Source organism: Mobula birostris, chromosome 4 (genome assembly GCF_030028105.1).
Source record: "Mobula birostris isolate sMobBir1 chromosome 4, sMobBir1.hap1, whole genome shotgun sequence".
NCBI classification, from domain to species: Eukaryota; Metazoa; Chordata; class Chondrichthyes; order Myliobatiformes; family Myliobatidae; genus Mobula; species Mobula birostris.
This window is the reverse complement of record NC_092373.1, coordinates 130,559,145-130,583,336: the sequence shown is the minus strand read 5'-3', so window position 1 is coordinate 130,583,336 and position 24,192 is coordinate 130,559,145. Positions and strand designations below refer to the sequence as shown.

The 24,192-nt window shown below is 41.2% G+C and overlaps 1 protein-coding gene across 1 annotated transcript in view; it reads right to left on the bottom strand.

Annotated features, from left to right (window-relative positions):
• The window catches only part of ednraa (endothelin receptor type Aa), a 52,264-nt gene that overhangs the window by 11,125 nt on the left and 16,947 nt on the right, over window positions 1–24,192 (bottom strand). The window contains exons 3-5 of the mRNA XM_072256035.1: window positions 14,555–14,753; window positions 5,014–5,166; window positions 496–629 (exon numbers count right to left, since the gene is read on the bottom strand). Of these exons, the coding sequence (XP_072112136.1) occupies window positions 496–629; window positions 5,014–5,166; window positions 14,555–14,753 (486 nt within the window). The remainder of the gene's footprint in view (window positions 1–495; window positions 630–5,013; window positions 5,167–14,554; window positions 14,754–24,192) is intronic.

Here is a 24,192-nt window from a genome sequence, read left to right as displayed (position 1 = left end):
ATATTCTGGCCATGCTGGCCATTTGACGGCTTTAATAGCCAGCAAGCTCGGGTGTGTGGCTTCAGCATTCAGGCCAGTAATGGCTGGAAATGCCAGTTGGTTAGGAGCAGGCTATCTCTCAGGAGACTGAGCTTGCAGGTAGGTTGGAGGAGACAAAGTCTGAGTGCCAGCTCACTTATCCCCAGATAACCTGTCACTGTAAATTCACATCTTAGCCATGGTATGCCTTCTGAGGATACACTTGTGGTGAATATGCTTTAAGAAGTGCTTAATGCATTAAAGTTTCTATACAACTATAAGTTCCTTTCTGTGCTTGTATACTTAAACTGCCTTTCCCCTTTCTGATAGCAAGTTAGTAATTTTAAACAAGTTAATAATTTTGGTACGTCTGAAGAAGAAGAAACTTCAATGAACTCATTAACAATTCATGTCAGTATCCCTGAAAGGGAATTCAAGATTTACATAAAGAAAATGTAACTTGTTGGTCTAACTTACTTATAGAATTCACATCTCTTCGGGCCAGCTTCACGGAAAATAGTTTTCTTTAAAATTCTGCCAAGATGGAGAGGGAACCAGCACAGAGCAAAAATCACAACTAAAAATAAAACTGTTTTGGCTACTTCTCGGCGCTGAAAAATAAACACACAAGGACGCTTCAGTTCAATGGGTATTAACCACTTAAATGTAGCCTCAAGCCAAAAAGACATATCTCAAACCAAATATCTGTAACATGAAGGCCTAGATTTATCAAACAGTTGGACTTACTTTAATGACTGTGTGGCTAAGCACAGCTACAATGCCATATTTAAGTTTGCTGATGACACCACTGTCAAAGACCGATTCAAAAGTAATGACAAATCAACATATAGGAGGGAGATTGAAAATCTGGCTCAGTGGTACCACAACAACAACGTCAGCTGATTATTGACTTCAGGAGGAGGAAACCGGAGGTCATTGAGCCAGTCCTCATCGGGGGAATCAGAGACGGAGCGGGTCAGTAACTTTAAATTCTTCAGTATTATCATTTCAGAGGACCTGTCCTGGGCCCAGCACATAAATGCAATTATGAAGAACTTCCTTAGGTGTTTGCAAAGATTTGGCATGACATTAAACAGTTTGAGAAACTTCTATAGATGTGTCGTGGAGAGTATATTGACTGGCTGCATCACTGCCTGATATGGAAACACCAATGCCCCTAAATGAATAGTGAATATGGATGGCCCAGTCCATGGTGGGTAAAGCCCACCCCACAGTTGAGCACATCTACATGCAATGTTGTTGCGGGAAAGCTATGTCCATCAGGAATCCCCACCACCCAAGTCATGTTCTCTTCTTGCTGCTGCTATCAGGAAAAAAGGTACAGGAGAATTAGGACTCACACCACCAGGTTCAGCAACAGTTATTACCCCTCAACTATAAGGCTCCTGATCCAAAGGGGATAGATTCATTCAATTTCATTTGCTGCATCACTGAACTGTTCCCACAAACTATGGACTCTATTTCAAGGACTCTTCATCTTATGTTCTCAATATTTATTGCTGATTTATTTACTTATTTATCTTTCTTTTTGTATTTGCACAGTCTGTTGCCTTTTGCACACTGGTTAGCTGCCCTGTTGGTGTAGTCTTTCATTGATCCTATTATGGCTATTGGATTTATTAAATATGCTTGCAAGAAATGAATCTCAGGTGTGTATGTGGTGACATATTTGATAATAAATTCACTTTGAACTTTGACCTATTCACAATTTAACACTGGTGAGACTTATTTCATTGACTAATGGAGTCATACAGTAGAGAAATGAGTCCTTCTGCCCACTGTATTTGTGCCAACTACTGGGTACTCCTTCGTCTTCCATTTTTTGCCCATGGCCTTTGTTTGTTAGGTGGGTCCAGGAAGGATTCCAAACACAATATGTAGACAGACTCACTAGAGGTGAGACCATACTGGATCTGGTACTAGGTAATGATCCTGGTCAAATGATAACTGTTTCCAAAATGCCGGGTGAGCATGAGGCTTTGGATAGGTTTGTCTCATTGAGGCAGGAAAAAAGATGGTAAATGAGGGAATCATGGCTGACAAGAAGCATACTTAAGGTTTAGCAAGCAATGATCAGTCAGGGCTCTAGACAGTTTCAAGATAGTCATGAAGGAGTTTCAGAATGGACTGAAGAGAGCTAAAACGGGACATGAGAAGGCCTTGGTGAGTAGCATTAATGAAAACCTCAAGGTGTTCTACACATACGTGAAGAACAGGAGGATAATAGAATGAGGGTAGGACCAATCAAAGATAAAAGATGAAATATGTGCCTGGAGATGGAGGAGGTAGGAGAGGTCCGTAATGAATACTTTGCTTTAGTAGTCACCAGCGAGAGGGACCTTAATGAATGTGACGACAGTGTGAGGCAGGCTGTTATGCTGGAATATGTCGATGTCAAGAAAGAGGATGTGCTGAAGCTTTTGATTAACATTAGGACAGATAAGTCTCTGGGCAGGAGGAGATATATCTGATGAAGGATATTGCGAGCAGCTAGCAAAGAACAATGATAATAAATGTAATGAGTAGATCTTTTCACTATCTACCTTGTCTATGTCCCTCATAGTTTTGTATCCCATGTTCACAATAATGGTGGGACTGGCTTGATGGGCCTAATAGCTCACTCCTACTCTTATTTCCTTGCGTTCCCTCATCAACGCACTTAGTTAACTTCTTGAAGAAATCAATCAAGTTACTTAGACAGGATTTCCCACCTTGCTGATTATCCCTGATCAGTCCCCCTTGTGCAGATTAATCCCAGTAATATTTTCCAATAATTTCCCTGCCACTGATGATGCACACACCAACCTGTAATTACCTAACTCATTTTTGCTGTCCTCTAGTCATCAGGCACCCTTGTGCATTCAGAGGAGATTTGGGAATCTCTACCGAAGTCCTAACAATCTCCCTGTTTGTCTTCTAGGACTGATACACTTTTAAGCCTATTAAAACATTGAACATATCCTCCTTCTCAATGATAATTTATTTGAGAATTGCACTGTTCCCCTCCCTAAATTCTCCAACCACAATGTTCTCGTCCAGAGTGAATACAGAAAAGAAATATTAATTCAAGACTTTCACCTAATTCCTCAATCCTGACACATTTTTAATACTGTCAAACCCTACTTTTTACCCCTGTTGTTCTCTTGCCCATAATGTACGTATTTATAAAGTGCTTTGGGATTTTTTGTTTGCCCACCAGTGCTCTGTTGGCTTAAAATGCTTTCCTGGACACACTGTAAAAAATCTACTTCCTCTAAACATTTCGTTCTGAAATAATCACAGTTAATATTGAGGAAGTTGAAATCCTCTACTATTATTAACTTACTATTTCTTTGTGTTTTAGTGACATACCTACTCCTCCACCATCCCCACTGACTCTTTGAAGGCCTACAGTATACTCCCAGAAGAGTGACTGCCCTTTGTTTTTTCTGAACTCCATCCACACCCTCATTTGAAGAAACTTCTGAGGTTTCCTCCTTCCTTGCTCCAGTAACAGACCCCCAGATTAATATTTAAATGCAACCACCCTATCTAAACCCTCCCCATATTGCATCTGAAGGTTGTATACACTGGAATTCTGAGGTGTCAGTCTTGATCATCTTTCACCCATGTCTGTGTGACAACAATAATATCATAATCCTAAGTTAATCACAACTCTTAGTTTATCTGCTTTACTGCTGAGGCTCCTCATTGATATATTGCAGCCTTGCATTCCTGTAAAGTGCCTTATCAAATCCATGCATGCTCTGCCAACTGAACTAACATAGTTTTCCTTCTATATCTGTCTACTGTACTGATCTCTGTCTCATTCTTCTGCCTACTGAACTGTCTCACCCTTGCTGTACTCTGTCCTATTTCCCCTTCAAATCCACTCCAACAACATTTAGCAAACCTCCTTGTCATGATGTTGGATCTCTTTCAATCCCTGCTTCATTCTTCCCCACCAATCTCACCAGTGGCTAAATCAAAATTGACCATTTAACATAATTTATAGCACCAGAGATTTTTGGGAAGATTAGTAAACTGCTGGATTTCAAGGTAAGACCAACTGCATAGTGACCTGATAGTTTGGAAATACTATTTGAGAATTCCTACTGGAACATCCCTATACTCTGGGATTGTCTTAGCAGTAGGATCTGGACCATGAACTTGTCATGCTATGTTGTATCATTATTGGGAAGACACCCAACAAATATTTGATGAAGGATATTGAATCTGATATGTAGCTGTTTCTCCTTTTACAGACCTGCAGAGTGTTTCAATCATTTTCTGCTTTTTTATTTTTTTTATCATCAATAGTTTTTTTTAGTTTTAAAGATATATGTGCACTTTGTTTAGCTAAATACAGAATGGTTAGAAGTGCATATTTCATCTTTTAGGAGTTGGTGTCCTTTCTCCAATGCCCTTGATAATGAACTTACGATACTTCTTGCTGACCAGCAAAAATACAATGAAGTAATAATAAATGCAAGAGATTCTACAGATGCAGTAAATCCAGAATAACACACACAAAACGGTGGAGGCACTCAGCAGGTCAGGCAGCAGCTATAGAGGGGAATAAACAGCCAGTGCTTTGGCCTGAAATGCTGACTATTGATTCACCTCCATAGATGCCCCTGACCTGCTGAGCTTCCCCGGAATTTTGTACATCAAAGAAATAATACAGGAGCATTAAACAAATGGGATTGAAGAATTGCTATTATATTGAGAACAGCTTCAAGTACTTCCACATCTGCCTCACTCATTTTGGTCTTTCCATTAAAAGTGTAAGATTGTTAGACTGGCCTTGTGAATTTTTTTTGGGAATTATTAGCAATGAAGTTGACCTTTTCACTGTAGGTAACTAGAAGGGGTTTGAAAGGCATGTAACTTACTGGAGACAATTTAGGAGATCAGAACTCATTGAAACTAGGAAGCTGGGTCAGTTTATTTGACACAAATCTTTTATATTAATGGATGAGCCAAAGATCTTACCCGTTTCAAGTGCTCACTCAAAGCGATTCTCAAACTCTTGTTCCTCTTATTCAGCATCTCACAGGTCATCAAAGTGTAAAAGAAGGCAGTGCAGGCTAGCGGCATGCAGAAATAAAACACAAACAACCACCAGTCCTTCACGTTGATGTAGAACTGTAAGAAAACAAATCACTTTCTGTTAGATGGAAACAAGACACAGCCAAACAAAATACACTGCTCATTTTTGTTATCCACATAAACAGCATTTTCAGATGTATTATCCTGTTTTAAATTTGAAACTCACAGTTCAATATGTGAGAAGTGCCATGCAGGACACATTAAAGATTGGCAAAAGAAATAGCTGATTTTTCTAGTTGACGGGCAATGTTTCTCTGGAGGGATAGCAGGGACACAGATTGGAGCAGAGATTTCAGCTGTGATGCTTCCCGTCTTAACTCTAGACAGATTCCTTTGATCAGGCAGTATCTGAGTAAACTTGGTTTTCTGGATTATCCTTTGATTTTTATTATCACTGCTGTGATTCCTTCTAACTAAGTACTCAAATGACCAAAGACTATATCATCAGTCCCCAATTCCATCCCTTTCCCTGCACTGTGTGTGACTGTATCAGAATATTCACAATCTTTGTACAATCAGACCCACAGCTGACCTTCTGACCTCATACCTGTGCCATCTACATGACCTCCTGCTTCTACCTCTGTCACATTGCAAATGCCACCTTGTCCTGGATTGTGAGCTGTTCATGATCTCATCCATGTCTCTGTAAGCCAAAGACTCCATTTCCAATGCTCTACTGTCCTCCCATCTTCCACACCAACCTCTCCCCCTTAAGTTAATCAAACTTGAATTCATCAAAGCACTGTTACCTTCATTCTAAGTTCCAACAACTTTTCAATGTGCTCATTCTGTGCACCATCACCCCTTTTGGTTCTGGTCCAGACTAATTTAAAGTTCTCATTTGATTTTCAAATCCTTCCGTGGCTTCCCTTGCCCACATGCACCACCACATCCTGCTCCATTATTGGCTTTCGTGTCTCCATCTGCCTTGGAAATAATCTTTGAGATTTCCTACTAGAACTTCTCCACCTGTTCTTTTTGCTTCCAAGATGACACTTAAAGCCTATCTCTTACCAAGTTTTTACGAGGGGATGGTCATATGGATTGATCTTAAACAGAATGCAGCTTTAACAATTTACTAACATGAAAGTTAAATAACATGGCAGTTGGAAATGAAAGAACAAGCAGGTGGTGCAGGATGGTGGATCTCAATCTTGAATTGGCATTCAACTCTGAACAGTGGAGAGGGAGAAGTTTGATCCAATGTGTCCAGCCAGAATCGGAGTCATTGCACCACTGCTCTAGAGGAGGGAAGGGGGGAATGCAATAATCATAGGAGAATAGATGGTCATTTCTGTAGCTGCAAATATGATATTTGTAGAGGAAATCGTAGAGCATTTTGGGTTGAGCAGTGGTATGTTCTGAACTTCATTGATCAGTATGTTGGTGACCAACATTGTTTATGTCATTTTGAGAACATATACCTATCACTCTGATTAGTTAGGGGAAAGGACAAACAGCAATCAAAAGTACAAATATTTAATTGAATGAGACTCATTTTAGTAGGTTGGAAATCAATGTAGATCTGATAAAACTGTAGAATTAACAGAGTTAGGAGCAAACTGGCAAGGGGATCTAAACATGATTATTTTAAATGATATCTCTACAGAGGCAAGCCATATCAGAATTTTGCTATTGATTAAAATGTGATTATAGTCACTATTATTTTGTAATTATTTTTAATTACTTGATTAATTGTAATACATTTTTAAACACTTGATAAACTATGATTAGTTGCAAACCCTTCCACAGCATTGTATTATGGAAGCTCATTACTTAGTGACGAAAGCTCTGATTTGTATAATGCTTGTCATGTAATCCAACTCCTGTTTGTAGAACACAATCAAAAACCATGAGGACAAATATGCATGATAGACATGAAGATTTCATGTCAAAGAAGTTTTCATCATATTTCCCTTCTGGCCCCAATGCATGAGTATTTATGACTTTGAGAGGTAAAAATATATTTTAATTATTCAGATTAAAAAGAATTAACCAAAAAGATACAAAACAGAGAGAAGATATTTCAATGCTTAACAGATCAAGAAAAAAACACCAGTCTTTTAAATAATGATTACTATTTGGGAAGTGAGAGTAAATATAATGATCATAGTCACATGTGTTCTGCTTCATCAATAAAAAGTTACGCAGTTACTGTATTCAGATTCATAGAGTCATTAAGCATTGGTATAGAGTAAGGCTTTTCAGCATTATTTCCAGAGTGTAACAAACCATGGTGATCTCATATTCACACTCTGTTTCACTACGGTTTCTTAAGTACTTGTATAACTCCCTCTTAGCTGCTCTGATACACTTACCTTCATCATAGCTATTTACTTCTGCTGGGAAGGCATAAATGGTGATCAGTGATTGTTTTGGTTAATGGCTCATTGCACCAGAGTGCAAACTGGTTGAAAACTGTACCTTTACAAATGTTCCAATGATTTTCCTTCCCTGAGACTGAAATGGAGGTAACAGACAAGTTTGTGCTGCTCACTGGGAGGGGGTTGAGGTTTGGGGGTGGAGGGAAATGGAGATCAAGACTTAATGGCACTGGCTGCAGTGGTCAGACACAATGGCACATTTCCTGGAAGGGAGAATGGAGACATCAACACTCTTTCTGGAAGAGAGGTTATGGATACTGGCACCTCTTCGCAAGGGGTGATAGCGGGTTACAGATTCGAACAAAGATTTCAGGTAGAGCTTGAGGGTTGTGTAATTGTTTTTGTTTCTGTGTTAAATATTAAAGCTTAATATTCTTTCTTAAATCTCCCTACAATATGAGATCTCAGTTAATTATGTTTGAAACTGGACCAAGGAAGGAGCACAAAACAGTTCAAAGTCACTCCAAACCAAAACGAAAATAATTTAGCTATGATTTATCATTCCCTAAAAGAAATGCTTACAGTAAGCCATTCAGCTGGCTGTTAAAAGATTCGATAGGAATAATTGCAGGAATAACAACAAGGCAGCTTTTTCCTTAATAATGTAGCGAAACATGCCACAGCTGCTTTAACAAATTTGGGAAACAAGCCACCAAAGGATGAAAAAGAAATCAAATGTTTAGACAGAAAGGTAGATTTTAAAAGATGTCTTAAAGAAAGAAGAAGAGATACAGTGGCAAAAAAGCACGAAAGGAGGAATTCCTAGAACTGAAGGCCCTGCAGCTGGAGGTAAAATTGTTAATGGTGAGAAATCAATACTGGTGGTGTGTGGAGTCAGATGAGAACTCAGATCTCAGAGGGCAGCAGAGCTTGAGATGGTTATGGTGAAAACAATGGCCAAGCACCAGGTTTAGAAAGCAAAGGCAAAGAAAACTGAAATCAAAGCACGGCTAAACTAGCAGCTAAAGTAGGTCAGTGAAAATGTAGATGATAAATGGCTGGGGCTTGCACAACCTCAAGAGCATGAAACAGACCCCTCCCCACCATCAGAAGTACTTATGTGAGGAGCTGCCTGAAGAAGGCAACATTCATCATAAAAGAACCTCACCGTCTGGGCCATACCATCTACCATTGGACAGGCTGTAGAGAAGATCCTCACCATCTGGGCCATACCATCTACCATTGGACAGGCTGTAGAGAAGATCCTCACCACCTGGGCCATGCCATCTATCATTGGATAGGAGGCACCGAAGTCTCAAGTCCCACACCATCGAGTTCAAGAACAGCTAATTTCATTCAACCATTTGGTTCTTGAACCAACCTGCACAGCTCTAATCACTACCTCAATGAAATGACTCTATGACCACATTGCCCTACAATGGAATTTGATTTTTTTTCTCTACTTGAGTTTTTTCTTGTATAATTTTGTATAATTTACATTTTTCTTGTGAATGTTGTGTATCTGATGTTATGTACCTGCAATGCTGCTTAAAGCAAGTCTTCCATTGCACCTGAGCATACCTGTGCACAGAGGTTAGTGAATACCTGGAATGAGCTGTCATAGGAACTGGTCAGGGCAGGTACATTTAACAGGCCTTTGGAAAGCTGCATGAAGAGGAAGGGCTTGGAAAGTTAAATGTCAAAAGTGGGTAACTGAGACTAACAGGGTTAATGCTGTGGTCAGCATGAATAGTTGGGCCAAATGACCTGTTTCTGTGCTGTATTACTCTATTATTCTATGACTGTACTTGTGCACATGACATCTTGATTTTGACCTCCGATGAATGATGGTAAATGAGAGGAAGAGTGCTGGAATAGTCTAATCTAAGTACAGCAGACACGGAACAGTAAGGCACACTTTAAGGAGAGCAATGCAGACAATGCATATTTGCACACTGCAAGCTGTTCCACTTCCAAGCAGTGGTGTGCTTGCTCTAATGATAACTGCAGCTCTGAAGTGAACACTTTGATCAGTTTCAGAAAGCTTCATGCATAACAATGCAATCTTGCTACTTGATGAGTTAGCAACACGCAGGTTGGCCTGCAGGGTCATATAGAGAGTAAAATGTTCTTTTACATTACAACATGAACTGGGTATTTTTCTAAAGTAACCCAATGATACTTAATATAAAGGAAATGACCCTGCATTAAAAACTTTTGAGTTATTTACTTCACTAAGGGAAATCTTTTCAAATAATAAAGGAAAATGAAGGCTAAAATCTCCTCCATGATCAGCACTAGCTTGTCAACCTTCTCACTCACTGACGACCATATTCAAAGCTAAAGAGTAATTAAGGAATAACTTTTCATCACAGTCATAATCAGTGACGGTGTTCTTGAATAGAGTATTGCATGTGGCCAAATGGGAAATCATTGCCAGCTGTTTATTTGGAATGAAGTCAACAGCATACGAGGTAGTCTCAGTGAGAAAGTGAACTCAGAGAGGGCAAAAGGGCAGAAAAGGAAGAACTAGAGAGAGAATTGCTGATCCAAAGCTGGACATGGCTTGTTGGTGTGACTGATGTGGGCTGCAGGTGTAAGAAGAACTGGAACCATGTTCCTCATTTTGTATTTGTTCCTATACAATTGCCCTGTCGAGAATTTTATTTTCAATTCCCACTCCTATCACTTTAATGGTTTTACAGATATTTGGCCATTGTTGTTTCCAAATGGATTTCCCTAACCGAATCTGGCGGTAGGTCTGACTGTCTAAGACCATAAGATATAGGAGAAGAATTAGGCCATTTGGCCCATTGAGTCTTCTCTGCCATTTTGTCCTGGCTGATCCATTTTCCCTCTCAGCCTCAATCTCCTGTCTTCTCCCCATATTCTTGACTAATCAAGAATCTATCAACCTCTGACTTAAACATGCCTAACTATCTGGCCTCTACAATGAATTCCACAGATTCACCACTCTCTGGCTAAAGAAATTCCTTCTCATCTCCATTCTAAAAGGACATCTCTATTCTGAGGCTGTGTCCTCTGGTCTTAGACTCCCAGAGGGGACACACTCCGAATAGAGGGACGTCCTTTTAGTGTGGAAAGGAAAGGCGTGGGGAATGGGATTAGCAAAGACATCTGACACCTTCAGTGATACCAAACAGCAGGAGCACATTGCATGTTGGATATAAATGTGGTGCTGCTGGAGGAGATGGGTCATAGGAGATGGTTTACTGTGCAAGAGAAAAAGACTCGTTATTTTTTTCTCTGGATGTCCCTGGAGTAGTCAGAGGTTCAAACTGAGGCGAACGAGGCCCAACAACATTTGATACAATCCTGTTGAATCTGCTAACAGTTTGCTCTTTATGATGGATGATATTTCGTTGGAAAAGCACATCTGTGCTCCTCTGGAACAGAGTGAGGATGGGAACTATTCCATGTAGGAATACTAATTTAAGAAAATAAGGAAAATTCTGCATGGGGACAAATGATTATATTAAGGAAACTAAGGTTACAAACTGAAATATAGTGACTGAAGAGATGCTTGCCACTTAAGAGATAATATTCTGGCAAATAGTTTAGCTATTTTAAGAAAAGATTACTATATAAGGAAGTAAAATTCTCAAGCTGTCTGACACTCATGCCAATCATTTTAGAACCTTGAGACCGAAGATGAACTATTGCTCAGGTAAGGGTCTGATCCAACGTATCTCCATGGGTGATACACTTCGAGAGGATCATGGTTATGCAGCCAAATTGAAGGCTGAAATGCAACAAAAACATGTCTTTAAAATGTGGGAAAAATAACTTCACAGCATGAGGATGCATGGTATAATACATCCTGTTTGCAGATAAAAATGTGCAAACTTCCTTCTGTCTTTCATGATAAACTGTTCTTTCATGCATCATATCCATATGTGATACTTATATTAGGACTCTTTGTTCATGCTTACAGCTAAAATATTGAAACTGGACCAGTTAAGATAATTGATAGAAAGCCCGCATCCATGTAGGCAGCAGTAGGTTTGACTGGCTGCTAAATTGACCGATACGTGACATGCTGAAGATTTCAGTCTTTTTTTATTATTATCTAGGCTAGCTAGGTTATAAGGGCTACCTAAAATGAAGCGACTGGGGGCTATCTTACTAAATTTAGAATTGTTTGGTTTATGGCCTGTAAAGTGAGTTTAACTTGCTGGTGATAATGGGGCAAAAAGAATACCATACAATTGATGTATTTTCAATGAGAACTGTACTTTGCTTACTTACAATTGGATGCTTGAGTAAAACATTTATCCGTCCGTTTTGTGTTCATTTAGAGGAAACTGTGGTCCACAGTGAACAAGTGGCACTAGCCACATCCATTCACTAATAAAATTTCCAAGGGATTTTCCTGGAACTCGCTACGTTTAAAAATCTACTTTACTGTAGAGTCCTTCAAGGACATCTGGGACAACAATAACGGTACCCCCTTCATCAGACTGTAGAAAAACAACCGAGCAGTGTTTGATGATAAAATATCTCACAATTTTACAGGAGAATGGGGTGCTTTTGAGATGTTTTCAACCGAGGTCACCCAAAACTCGACAGCCTTTTTCCTGATTCTTCCGTGCACTATTTACCCATCTCTTTTTTCTTTGTCAGTCCCTCAGGATCAAGACTGGCTTGCTTTTAGTTAAGTTCTGCGGGTTGCTAATGGAGGAACTGCAGACTCCTAACACAGATGGAGCAGGAGGTTGCTGGCAGGGCTGTGAAGTGGATACTTTGTAATTGCTCACGGTTCTCAGTGTTTCTCAGATGATCTTTTTTACTTCAACCTGCCTTGGCCCATAGATTCACACAAGTCAATGCAGATGCCGCAATTTTTTAGTAAGATTTATACATATCCTTGATTTTTTTTCCTCGTCTGTTCAGGAGAATGGTATTCTCCATGCAAATGATGTGGCCTGCTCAATAGATCTCACTGAGTGTAACAAGAGCCTCGCTGGTGGAGATAATGGTCTGGAAGAGAACAATAGTACCTTAATGTTCAAGATATCACTTCAGTGAATTTGGAGGATGACATCCTTCGGTGCCCTGAGGTGCCTATTGTAGATAGTCCAAGTTTCAGAAGTATTCAGAAGGTAGGTAGACCATTTGGCAGGCTTGAGGTCTTATTCGTCAAACACTCTTTTCCTCAGTTGCCTAAGGCTGTGATGCGCACTGAAGGTAATGGTAAATTTTGGCATTGATGTCCACCTGTGCTTTGCTGAGAAATGTTCCACACTTTTCATGGTCTTGGCATGAATTTGTACTGTCAGAGGATGGTGTTATAGAGTACGGGTGGGTTGGTAGAAAATTTTCAGAAAGTTGAGTGTAAAGCCTATTCAGCCTCTAAGTCCGCACAAGCCACACTTCTGTGTCTGCTAGCCTGTAATGGCTCTTGGTTAAGTACTGTCTCAATTTAAAAGTTCTCTTGCTAGTATTTAAATCTCTTCATACCTTCCCCATCCTCATTTCTGTAGCTCTTTCAACCCTAAAACCCACTGCATATGAACTTTTGACTCTCAACAATGTCCCTTGTGGCTCTACCTCCAGTGCTCAAGGCCTACACTCCGGAAACACCCCTCTGATCCTTTCCATTTCCAAATTGCTCTCTCTCCATTTAAGACTGTCCTTGAAACACACCTTAGGTAATCTTCCCCAATGTTTCCTTATATGGTTAAGTGTCAATTGTTGTTTGAATGTGCTCCTCTGGAATGACTTTGAGCATTTTACTATGTTACATTGGCTCTGGAAGTACAAATTACTGGAGTAGTTATAGTGATCTCCATGACCTAAGCACAATAACTTAATACTGGGCCATGTGTACTATTTCAAATCTGGTCTCATCAGCCCTATTCTGATGTACTTTTGAGACTCTTTCTATTAGATTGGGCTTTTCTGATTTTGTCGATTTTTGGCCTTTACTGCTTCCAAGTGAATGCTTCCCAAAATGTGTATACTAAAAAAAACATCCAAAACATATAACCATATAACAATTACAGCATGGAAACAGGCCATCTCGGCCCTTCTAGTCCATGCTGAACTCTTACTCTCACCCAGTCCCACCGACCTGCACTCAGCCCATAACCCTCCATTCCTTTCCTGTCCATATAGCTGTCCAATTTAACTTTAAATGACACCATCGAACCTGCCTCAACCACTTCTGCTGGAAGTGAATGAAATGAAAATGAAAACTATACAGCAGTAAAGAACCACTTGAAAAGAAATCTGGTTAAAATATTTTCTTTGCCCCTTCTACTGTTCAATAGAGTTCTTTTGTCCCACTGACATACCCATTGTAAAGTAGGAAGCAATCATGTGTGCTAGTATTTATGTAAATGAAGAGCAGATTTAAATATGTAAGGCAATCTTCAAGTTAACAGGGGAAACTTTAATGTTAATCACCTGTTGAGAAACCTATAGTTACTGCAAAATTGGTTTTACTCCTAGATCATTTTACCTTCTAGGACCACAACCTTGTCATGGGTCTTGGATGCTTGCATGCCTCAATGACCAGGAGTACTTTGGCTCTTGGTAGGGTCACCCATGCCAACAGGACAAAGGGTAGAGGCCAGACTAAGAGTGGTCCACTGGTCCTCCAGGTTCAGGGGTTCAGTTTAAGGCTAACAATCCTGACTGGTCATAAAAACAATAGCTATGGAAACAGCAATGAAGAACCCTTCCATACAGACAGAGATGGAGGACCCTCATTGCAGCCCTAAACACCAGTGCCGTAATGGGCAGTGAGTAAGTAATTTCACTTTCTGCTGATGACAGTAAGAAACCATGAGTTCACAACCAGGAAGTGAAACCAAACCTAGTGCATCAAGTGTCTAATACCAACTAGTAAGGATACTAAATTTCATATGGCCTGAATTTTATTTGCTTTCATGACACTTGTTTTAATAATCTCAGCATTTCATTTCAACCCTTTTCTAGTCTTTACTTATGCAAACCATGTATAGAATGCAATTACCAGTTTATAATAGATAAAATCACTAAGTTTTTACAGCTTTCTTGTTTTTATTTTACATGGTGATATTTTGCATCTTTATTGTTCTTCATAGCAGTCCTACCTTATTAAATGGTGTTTCTGGAAGAAGGAGACAGACATGGAACAACCTTTCTCGGTATTGCAGTGGATATATGTCAAAGGCCATGGCCTCAGGAATAGCCAAGACGATAGAGAGAACCCAGATAACAATGATCTCTAACGCTGTCTGTAGGGGTACTCCAATCCCCTGAACTCGACTCCAGGAGACAACAGCTCGGTACCTGTGTCATATACAGAAAAATCTCTATTAAGTTTTCTTAAACATGATGGATCATTATTTAAAACAGTATCCTCAATAACCTGTCCATAGGGAGTAAATATTCAAAAATATTTAGGATATAAGTTACTTATTAAATATAAATGCATTGAAGGATGCCAAACACAGAAGGAGAATTTTCATCAGTCCACTACCACTGTCTAACTCACCTGGCAATACCGTACCCTGCTCCTAATGCTTGCCTATTCAAACATTTACTTCATATATTGTGATGTTAACTTTTGGAAAGCAATTTTCTCAAAACATCTTTGAAATCCTTCACAAACTGTTTCTGTCACATAAGCAGTACGTAAAATGGAAAATATGCAGCCCAGATAGCAAAGACTGAAAAGAATGAAGGTTGAAATTTTTTGCCTCTAATTGCAGTCATGCAAATGAGAACATTAAGCAAGAACCTTATGATAAAAATCAACATAGATCAGGACTCTCTGACGGTGGTGTCTGAAAAGAGGATGCTGTCCAAGTTGCATGCCATCTTGGACAATGTCTCCCATCCACTACATAATGTACTGGGTGGGCACAGGACTACATTCAGCCAGAGACTCATTCCACTGAGATGCAGCACAGAGCGTCATGGGAAGTCATTCCTGCCCGTTGCCATCAGACTTTACAACTCCTCCCTTGGAGGGTCAGACACCCTGAGCCAATAGGCTGGTCCTGGACTTATTTCCTGGCATAATTTACATATTACTATTTAACTATTTATGGTTTTATTACTATTTAATTATTTATGGTGCAACTGTAACGAAAATGAATTTCCCCCGGGATCAATAAAGTATGACAATGACTATGACTATAACATAGTCAGAGAGGTGACAGTCCTGCATATGGGAGACAAGCCTGACAGTGGTTGAGCAGAGACTGGTCCAACTACAGGAGACCAGACTCTGGACTGATGGCGGGGACAGAGGGACCGGACTGACGGTGGGAATTGGGACCGGAGAGATTGCACTGACAGTGGGAACGGAGAGACTGGACTGACGGTGGAAGTGAAGAGAAAAGTCTTACAGGAGGAGAGCAGAGACATATCTGACAATGAAAGTGGAGACACTGGTCAAATAATGGGAGCACAGAGATTGGTCTGACAGTGGGAATGAAGAGGCTGGTTGGACACTGTGAATGGAGAGACAAGTCCAACAGTGGGAGTGCCGAGATCAGACCGACAGTGGTGTGCTGGTCCAATAGTGGGATCAGGGAATGCTCTGATAGATGGAATGTAGAGCCTGGTCCGACATTGCCAGAGCAGAGACTAGTCTGAGAAGTTGATATAGGCAGTCTAAACTGCCAATGGGGATGTTGAAGTCATTCTGAAACCTGAAAGGCTTTGACCAGTCTGGCTGTGACAAAATCCAATTTTTTCTCCAATGGACAAGGGTTGGTTCTGACATCCAAGCATCATGCAGATGTTGCATCAGGGTAAAAACTGAATCCACCCACCCTTTCCTCACTTCCACAGGTCACTGCCTGGAGTATTTGCTGAAAGGTGAAGCAGGGCACATTGAACAGAATGTGAAGGACAGGAATAGCAGACTGCACTGCCGACTCCTCTGTGCTGTTGTTTACGCTCCAGTAAACCTCCTCCCAATCTATTTACTTAAGTTTCTGCTAACAGCATTTTCTCCAACTTCCTTCTCTTTGATGTTACTCGGATCTTGCGTAAGTCCTTGCTGTTAGTTTCAGCCACTTCATGAACTCTGTTCTCAGCCCTTTCTTGGGGCCAAGCTTTCGAAGCAATTATTTTTGTGTTGCTCAATGCAGGAAGGAATCTAAGTACGTAATGGTATTGAATTTCCCACTGGGAGCTCAGGATTGAGCAAATAAGGCTACTGTTTCAATCTCCTCTGGGTCCTAAAATTCTACGTTTCTATTTTCTGCAATGGAGCAGCAGGAGAAAGTATAAGTAAGCTCAGAGCAGAAATGATTATCTAAAGGGTGAAGTTCAGGTGATTGGGTGATAGTGAACGGTTGATGTTTGGTTGCTGAGTGTTAACCTCCAGAATTAAATAGTCTAAAGAAAACATGGCACATTGAGAGAGCTAATTGAGAAACAATTGCACCTCCTAAAATGCATCCAGCTTCATTCCCCTGGTAGCTTTAATATGTATGATAGTCCATGTGTATTCCATGTATTGATGCTATTTAAATATTCATGACTTTGGGTGTGAGATCTTCACAATTTTCCATTTTCCCAGTTCCCCATGAATTCTCCATCTGTTCCTTGGTCAGTTAATAGATACAGCAACTTTGGACATCAGCGCCTGTGCTGTGAGATCTGATTTAATGCAGATTCTATTTAGATGTACAGACCAAAAGGCATACCGCCTAAAAGATGCGCTTTTACGTCAGGAATGTCTCCTGTTCGTAAAGTCTACGTACAAGTGTTGTTTATTTTGACAAAAAAAAACCTCTCCAGATCAGATGTTGACACCAGCCTGAGCTCAAGTATTAGGCCCTGTGAAGCCAGTCATCGGTGGAGGAAGGTGTGGTGTAAGATAGGTAAAAAATCAAGAGTCAGTGAGGATAAAGAAATTAGCTTCTTTCAAGCCCCACTTTGTTCCCAACACCCACACTGCCATGTAACCTCAAATAATTCTTAAGGAATACTGCTTATCTCCACTCCTAGTCCTGATGCAGGGTTTTGACCCAAAATGTTAACAATTCCTTTGCCCCCACAGGTGCTGCTTGACCTGCTGAGTATTTATTTATTCACTTATTGAGATACAGTGTGAAATAGGCCCTTCCGGCCCTGCGAGCCACACTGCCCAATTTAACCCTAGCCTAATCACGGAACAATTTAAATGATCGATTAACCTATCAACCAGTATGTCTTTGAACTGTGGGAGGAAACCAGAGCACCTGGAGGAAACCATGTGGTCACAGGGAGAACGTACAAACTCCTTAGGGACAGTCCCCCAGCAGATTGTCTGTTCCTCCAGATTCCAGCATCCGCAGTCTCTTGTGCCTCCATTTTCTGGGTGCTAATCAGGTGCGTGAAGGTGCCTGCGTCAGGCAGTACAGTTGAACTACCATACAATTTCTTCTAATTTGTGTAGCAGTGGGCTTCTGCATTGTTGATGTGACAGAGGAAAGTAGAACAGACACCAGATGAAAGGTTGAACAACCTTTATGGTTCGGCACTTCTATCATTCTGTTCAGGCATCTGCAGCAAAATGGATATGGGAAGCTGCTGAAGCTCCTTTGCAATCCAAAGACCACCCACATATGCAAGCTGGAGAGGGTCACAGTTCAGAAAGGGGGCTGGGCAATACCTGCCTCAGGCAGAAGATCACTTTGTGCAGCTAAGAGGAGCATGTCACTCAATCACCCGAGACCACTGCTAGTAACATCGATAGTGGGGGGAGGCGGGTTCTTTGAACAACTTCCGCAGTTTTCTTTGTTTTGTGGCTGTCTGTGGAGAAGACGATTCTCAGGACTGAATACAGCAAACATACTTTGATAATAACTGTGCGTTGAACTTTGAACTCTGATAGTTCTGCACAGAAGTCCCCACTATAGGTGTAACATGAGCAGGTGAGTGAGAAGTGGTAATGCCTTATTGATAAGGAACAACATTACAGCAGTACTTAGAGATGACATTCTTAGGGGAATTGTCCAGTGAGGCCATATGGATCAACCTTAGGAACAAGAAGGGGAGGGTCTCTCAGGTGGGGCTCTCTTATTGTGGATGAGGTGTGTAATGTGCCCTAGAAAGTTTCCTGAGTTGACATATATATAAATAGGGTACTAAAGTGGAGCAGGGCTCATTTTGGGGGAACGAGGCGGGATCTAGCAGAGGTCAATTGAGTGAGCCTGTTTGGAGGAAAAGGAATGAAGAGCACATGGGAGGCTTTTAAGAGTGTGACATCAGAAGTCTAGAAGCAGAATGTTCCCATTAGGATGAAGGGAAAACCTGGCAAGCACAGGGAATCTTGGCAGATGAGAGATGTTCAGGCTTTCGCCTTGAAAATGAAGGAAGGATACTTTGGAGGTTTGAGGATGAGTAAATCTCTTGAGGACTATTAAAGGATTAACATTACTCTTAAGAGGGAAATCAGGGAGACAAAGAGAGGTTATGAGGTGGATCTTTCAGGTAAGGTTATGAAAAATCCTAGGAGGTTCTATAGTTATATTAAGAGTTGAAAGGTGGCTCAGAAGAGAGCAGGTATCTTTAGAGATTAATAAGCTGAGCCACAGAAAAGATTTATAATTTTCTGATCACATTCGTGCTTTAACCAATGTGGCCCTCATACTGCAAATAGTATTTCCTAATCCATCAATTATTTTATAACCAATTCACATTAAGGAATTGCACTATAGCAGAACTACCTGTATGCAGATTTTGCCAACTTGGTCGTAAGGAATGGAACTTATTTTCATTCACATATTCATTCTTCATAAAACATAGAAAAGTACAGTACAGTACAAGTTCTTCAGATACGAAATCGTGGTAACCTTTAAACCTAATACAAGATCAATCTAATGCTTATCTCCTTCATAGTTCTCCATTTTTCTTTTATCCATGTGCTTATCTATAAGTTTCCTAAATGTCCCTGATGCATCTGCCTCGACCACAACCCTGGCAGAGCATTCCATGCACCACTGTGTAAAAAAACTTAGCTCTGACCTCCCCCCATACTTCCCTCTAATCACCTTAAAATTATGCCCTCTCATATTAGCTATTTCCATCCAGCAAAAAAGATGCCGGCTGTCCACTTATCAGCTTATATACTTCTATCAAGTCACCTCTCATCTTCCTTTGTTCCATAGAGAAAAGCCTGAGCTCGCGCAAACTTTCACACTGATTGTACAAAGATTAGCTCTATAAAGATTAGCTTTAATTGTCACATGTACATTGAAATATCGAAACACGGCATAGTTTTGCCTCAACGACCAAAGCAGTCCAAGGGTGTGCTGGGGCATCCCTCAAGTGTCTTCACGCTTCCAACACTAACATCGCATGCCCACAATCCATACATCCTTGGAAACCAGAGCACCCAGAGGAAGTACACGAGGTCAATGTACTAAATCCTTACAGGCAGCTGCAGGAATTGAACTCCAATATTACAGCTGGCTCTGCAAAGTGTTAGGCTAACTGCCACACGTGGGCATGCTGCAATAGAAACTTTAATGAAATTGCAAAGTGCTTGTCTATATTGTATGAGTATTGTAGGGAAATTATACACTCAGTCACCACTTGAGGTACACCTGTACACCTACTTGTTAATTCAAATATCTAATTAGCTAATCCTGTGGTAGCAATTCAATGCATTAAAGCATGCTGACGTGCTCAAGAGGTTGTCGTGGTCCAGTCCGTAAAGTCCATATTCCAGTTCACGGTCCGGTCCATCGACCCTTGCTCCAGGTTTTCCTGTTTACCCTGTTTCTGTCTTGTTGAGCTCTAATTGAGTCAGCTGATGCCTGTTGGGGCTGGCTGCATAAATACCTTCAGAGAGCAGGGTGTGGCTGCTGGATTGTTCTTGTCCTAACTCCTTGTATCCCTTCCTCTGCCTTCTGTTTCCTCGCCTGAAGCCTTGCCTTGTCTTGCCGCTAACTCTCACCTCACCTGAAGTTCTCGTCTGACCTTGCATTGCCTGAAGCCTTGCCTTGTCTTGCTGGTAGCTCTCACCTCGTCTCGCCTGCAGTCTTGTCCTGGAGCCACCCTGTACCTAGCTCCCTTCCTGTCTCTTGATTCTGCCCAGGTAAGCCAGGCCGTCTTGCCGTTACCTGGGGTTGGTTCTGTCCCTTCCTGTCCCTTGCCTCCATCGGGTGGTGATCCGCGCCCTGCCCAGGAGGAGCCAAGCCTCGCCTCAAGTCTCCTGCCTCGCCTCGCCTCAGGTCTCTGGTCTCCGGCCTCGCCTCGCCGCAAGTCTCCAGCCTCCGGCTTCCAGCCTTGCCTCAAGCCTCCAGCCTCGCCTCGTCTCCAGCCTCACCTCGCCTCAAGTCTCCGGCCTCCAGCCTCGCCTCAAGTCTCCGGCCTCCAGCCTCGCCTCAAGTCTCCGGCCTCCAGCCTCGCCTCAAGTCTCTGGCCTCCGGCCTCCAGCCTCGCCTCAAGTCTCTGGCCTCCGGCCTCCAGCCTCGCCTCAAGTCTCCGGCCTCCAGCCTCGCCTCAAGTCTCCGGCCTCCGGCCTCCAGCCTCGCCTCAAGTCTCATCTTGCCTCCTGCCTAGCCTCGAGCCTGAAGACTCCAGCCTCCTGCCTAGCCTCTAGCTTCTTGCCAAGCCAAGTCTCTAGCTTCTTGCCTCTTGCCAAGCCAAGCCAAGTTGCTAGCCTCTAGCCTCAAGCCTGAAGACTCCAGCCTCGTCTCGCCTGCCTGCCAAGCCTCGTCCTTGCCTAGTTCTGGGGTCCGAGCCAGAGGCAAGACCCAGGTACTGGGTCCTTATCCAGTCTCTGGCTCAGAGTCCAAGCCCGGGCTCCTAGCTCTCTTGTCCAGTCCTGTTCCAGGTTCCTGGTTTTCCTGTCCATGTCCTTGCCATCGCCCTGTATACTAGTCCTGTCCCTAGTACTTCAGTGTCTGTGTCTTGCACTTGGGTCCATTCCCAGCCACCGCCGTATGACAGAGGTTCAGTTGTTATTCAGACAAACATCAGAATGGCCAAGAAATGTGATCTAAATGACTTTGAACGTGTAATGATTGTTGGTGCCAGATGGGGTGGTTTGAGTATCTCAGAAACTGCTGATCACTTGGGATTTTCATGCACAACAATATTGAAAATGGTGCAAAAAACAGACAAAAAAAAATCCAGTGAGCTGCAATTCTGTGGGTGAATTGCTAATGAAAGAGGTCAGAGGTAATGGCCATATTGGTTCAAGCTGACAGGAAGGTGACATTTACTCAAATAACCACATGTTACAAAAGTGGTGTGCAGAAGAGCACAACACGTCAGACTTTCTCGTGGATGGGCTGCAGCAACAGAAGACCATGATTATACAATCAGTGGCCACTTTATTAAGTACAAGAGGAGTGTGCATCTTGCTTACTTTATTTTGCTAATATTAGACATTTTGCATATATTATGGGAGAAGTAACATACTGTATTATTTAAGAGATTTTTTCAAATTCCGGTTCAAACCAAGTTCTAGAATTTACTGGAATATTTTTGCTCTGCATTTCTAAAATATATGTAGATAAGGCTATAAATAATGGGAAAAGGAGTAGGCAACTATAAGCTTCTCAATCCTGATCTGCATTTTACTAAGACTGTTGCTGACATTAGATCTCAATATTATATTTCTTAATTTCTCCAACATGCAGAATCCTACTGATCTTAGTTTTAAATATAACTCATGATTAGGTTCTCTGGGTTAGACAATGCCAAATTATTACCACCATTTGGATAAATAAATTTCTCCTTATTTCACAATTAAATGGCTTTCCTTCAGTTGAGACTAGTTCTAAATTCCTCAGTCTGCAGACCATCTTTGCTGTACCTACTCTGTTAAGCCCTCTCAGAATTGTGTATGCTTCAGTGATTTCTGCCTCTCATTTATCTAAATATCAGCAGGTAGGGGCCTAACCTTCTCAATCCCTCCTGGTATGACTGACCTACTCTTCTAGGAACCAGTCTGGTGAATCCAAGGAATCCTTGATGGTAATTACATCCTTTTTCAAATAAGGAGATCAAAAGTTGTACACAATACAAAGCTCTCTATGTACCCATAGTAAGAAATCTTTACTTTTGTACTTAAATCCTCTGGCGTAAAGTCTGCATGTTAACCATGTACATGGACACCTGGACACCTTTGTGAATCAACATTTCCCAAGTTTCCTCCCTTTGAAAATATCACAATTATTTACTGAAGCAGAGAATCTCATATTCCTCCACAGCGTACTCCATCTGTCATGTTGTTGCTTGATTACTCAGCTAGACTCTATCCCCTTGAATCATCATTGCATCCTCATTGTTAGACCCAATCCAACCTCAGTACCAAAGTAAGTTTTTCATTGCACTTGTCCGTACATTAGCTTGTGCATATGACAATAAACTCAATCTTGACTTTGAGAAAGACCTATTTATTCCTTCTATCCCCCCATCTGTAAACGAATTCTCAATCCACACCACTATATCACCCCTAATTCCATGGGCTTCATCTTTGTTCCTTTGTGGGACCTTATCAAAAGTCTTCAGAAATTGGAAATGGACCTCACCCACAGGATCTCATCTCTTCTACTTGATACATTCTCAAAAATTTCTATTAGATAAGTCAAATATAATTTTCCTTTCATAAATCCATGTCAATTATAATCAAAATTGTTTTCAATTTAAATAATTGCTGCAATCATGTAAAGCTTTCCACCAAACATTATTTCTTTGCTTGAACATATGCTCAATATGTTTGTTTGAAACATTTTCTCCACTTATTAAGAAGTGCTAAGTCATCTGGAATTCACTAGCTACACAATGTTTCAATATGTGCCATCATGTCAAGTACGTGAGATAACATCTTGATGAAAATTACTCATACTTTTCTGGTTCAACTCATTCTTCGGCTAACATATGTTTGCCAAAATATTCTTTCAGCATGACAATGTCACCACAAAGTTATTTTTTTTCTACCGTTCAACTAGACAAAGTTCACTGGCCATCTACTTGTTTCAACAGATGCAGGGCTGACATTCTCCAAATGGTGCTTTTAGCAGAGCAGACTGAAAATCCAATAGGAATTGTTCAGCTCTTCCTTTGTGAATACAGTGGCAAATTGCCAAACCTGTTTTCACAATGCATCTCCTGCTGATCTTAGCCAGGAGTTGTGAAATTCCATCAAGGAATTCCAGGATCTGTCACCTGTGAATCCATCTGGACAAGGAACACTTCACCCGTGCACACTGAATTGCCCATGTACAGCTGACACTGGGTTGCAGGAAACCATACTGAATCATTCTGTTGCATAGAGTCACAGAGCATGGAAACAGCTCATTTGGCCTATTAACTACCTATCTATATTGATTCTATTTTCTGGCACTTGTCCTGTTGCTTAATATGATACAGCATTTTGACATCTTGATGCAGGGTTGAGAGCAGTAATAAATCAGCCACAGTGAAATGGTGGAGCAGACTTTCACAGGTAGATAAGGCATAAAGAGACGTTTTGGCACATTGGCTGCATAAATCAGAGCACTGAATACAGGAGTAGAGATGTTATGTTGAAACTGTATAAGACGTTGGGGAGTCCAAAATTAGAGTGTTGTGTGCAGTTCTGGTTACCTACCTACAGGAAAGATAGCAAAAATTACAAGGATGTTGCTGGGACTTAAATACTTGAGATAAATGGAAATGTTGAATAGGTTAGGACTTTTTTCCCTGGAGCATAGAATGATGGGAGATTTGAGCTGTTGGATATTAACTCTACTATCTTTGCCACTGTACTGCCCAGGAATTTTCACAA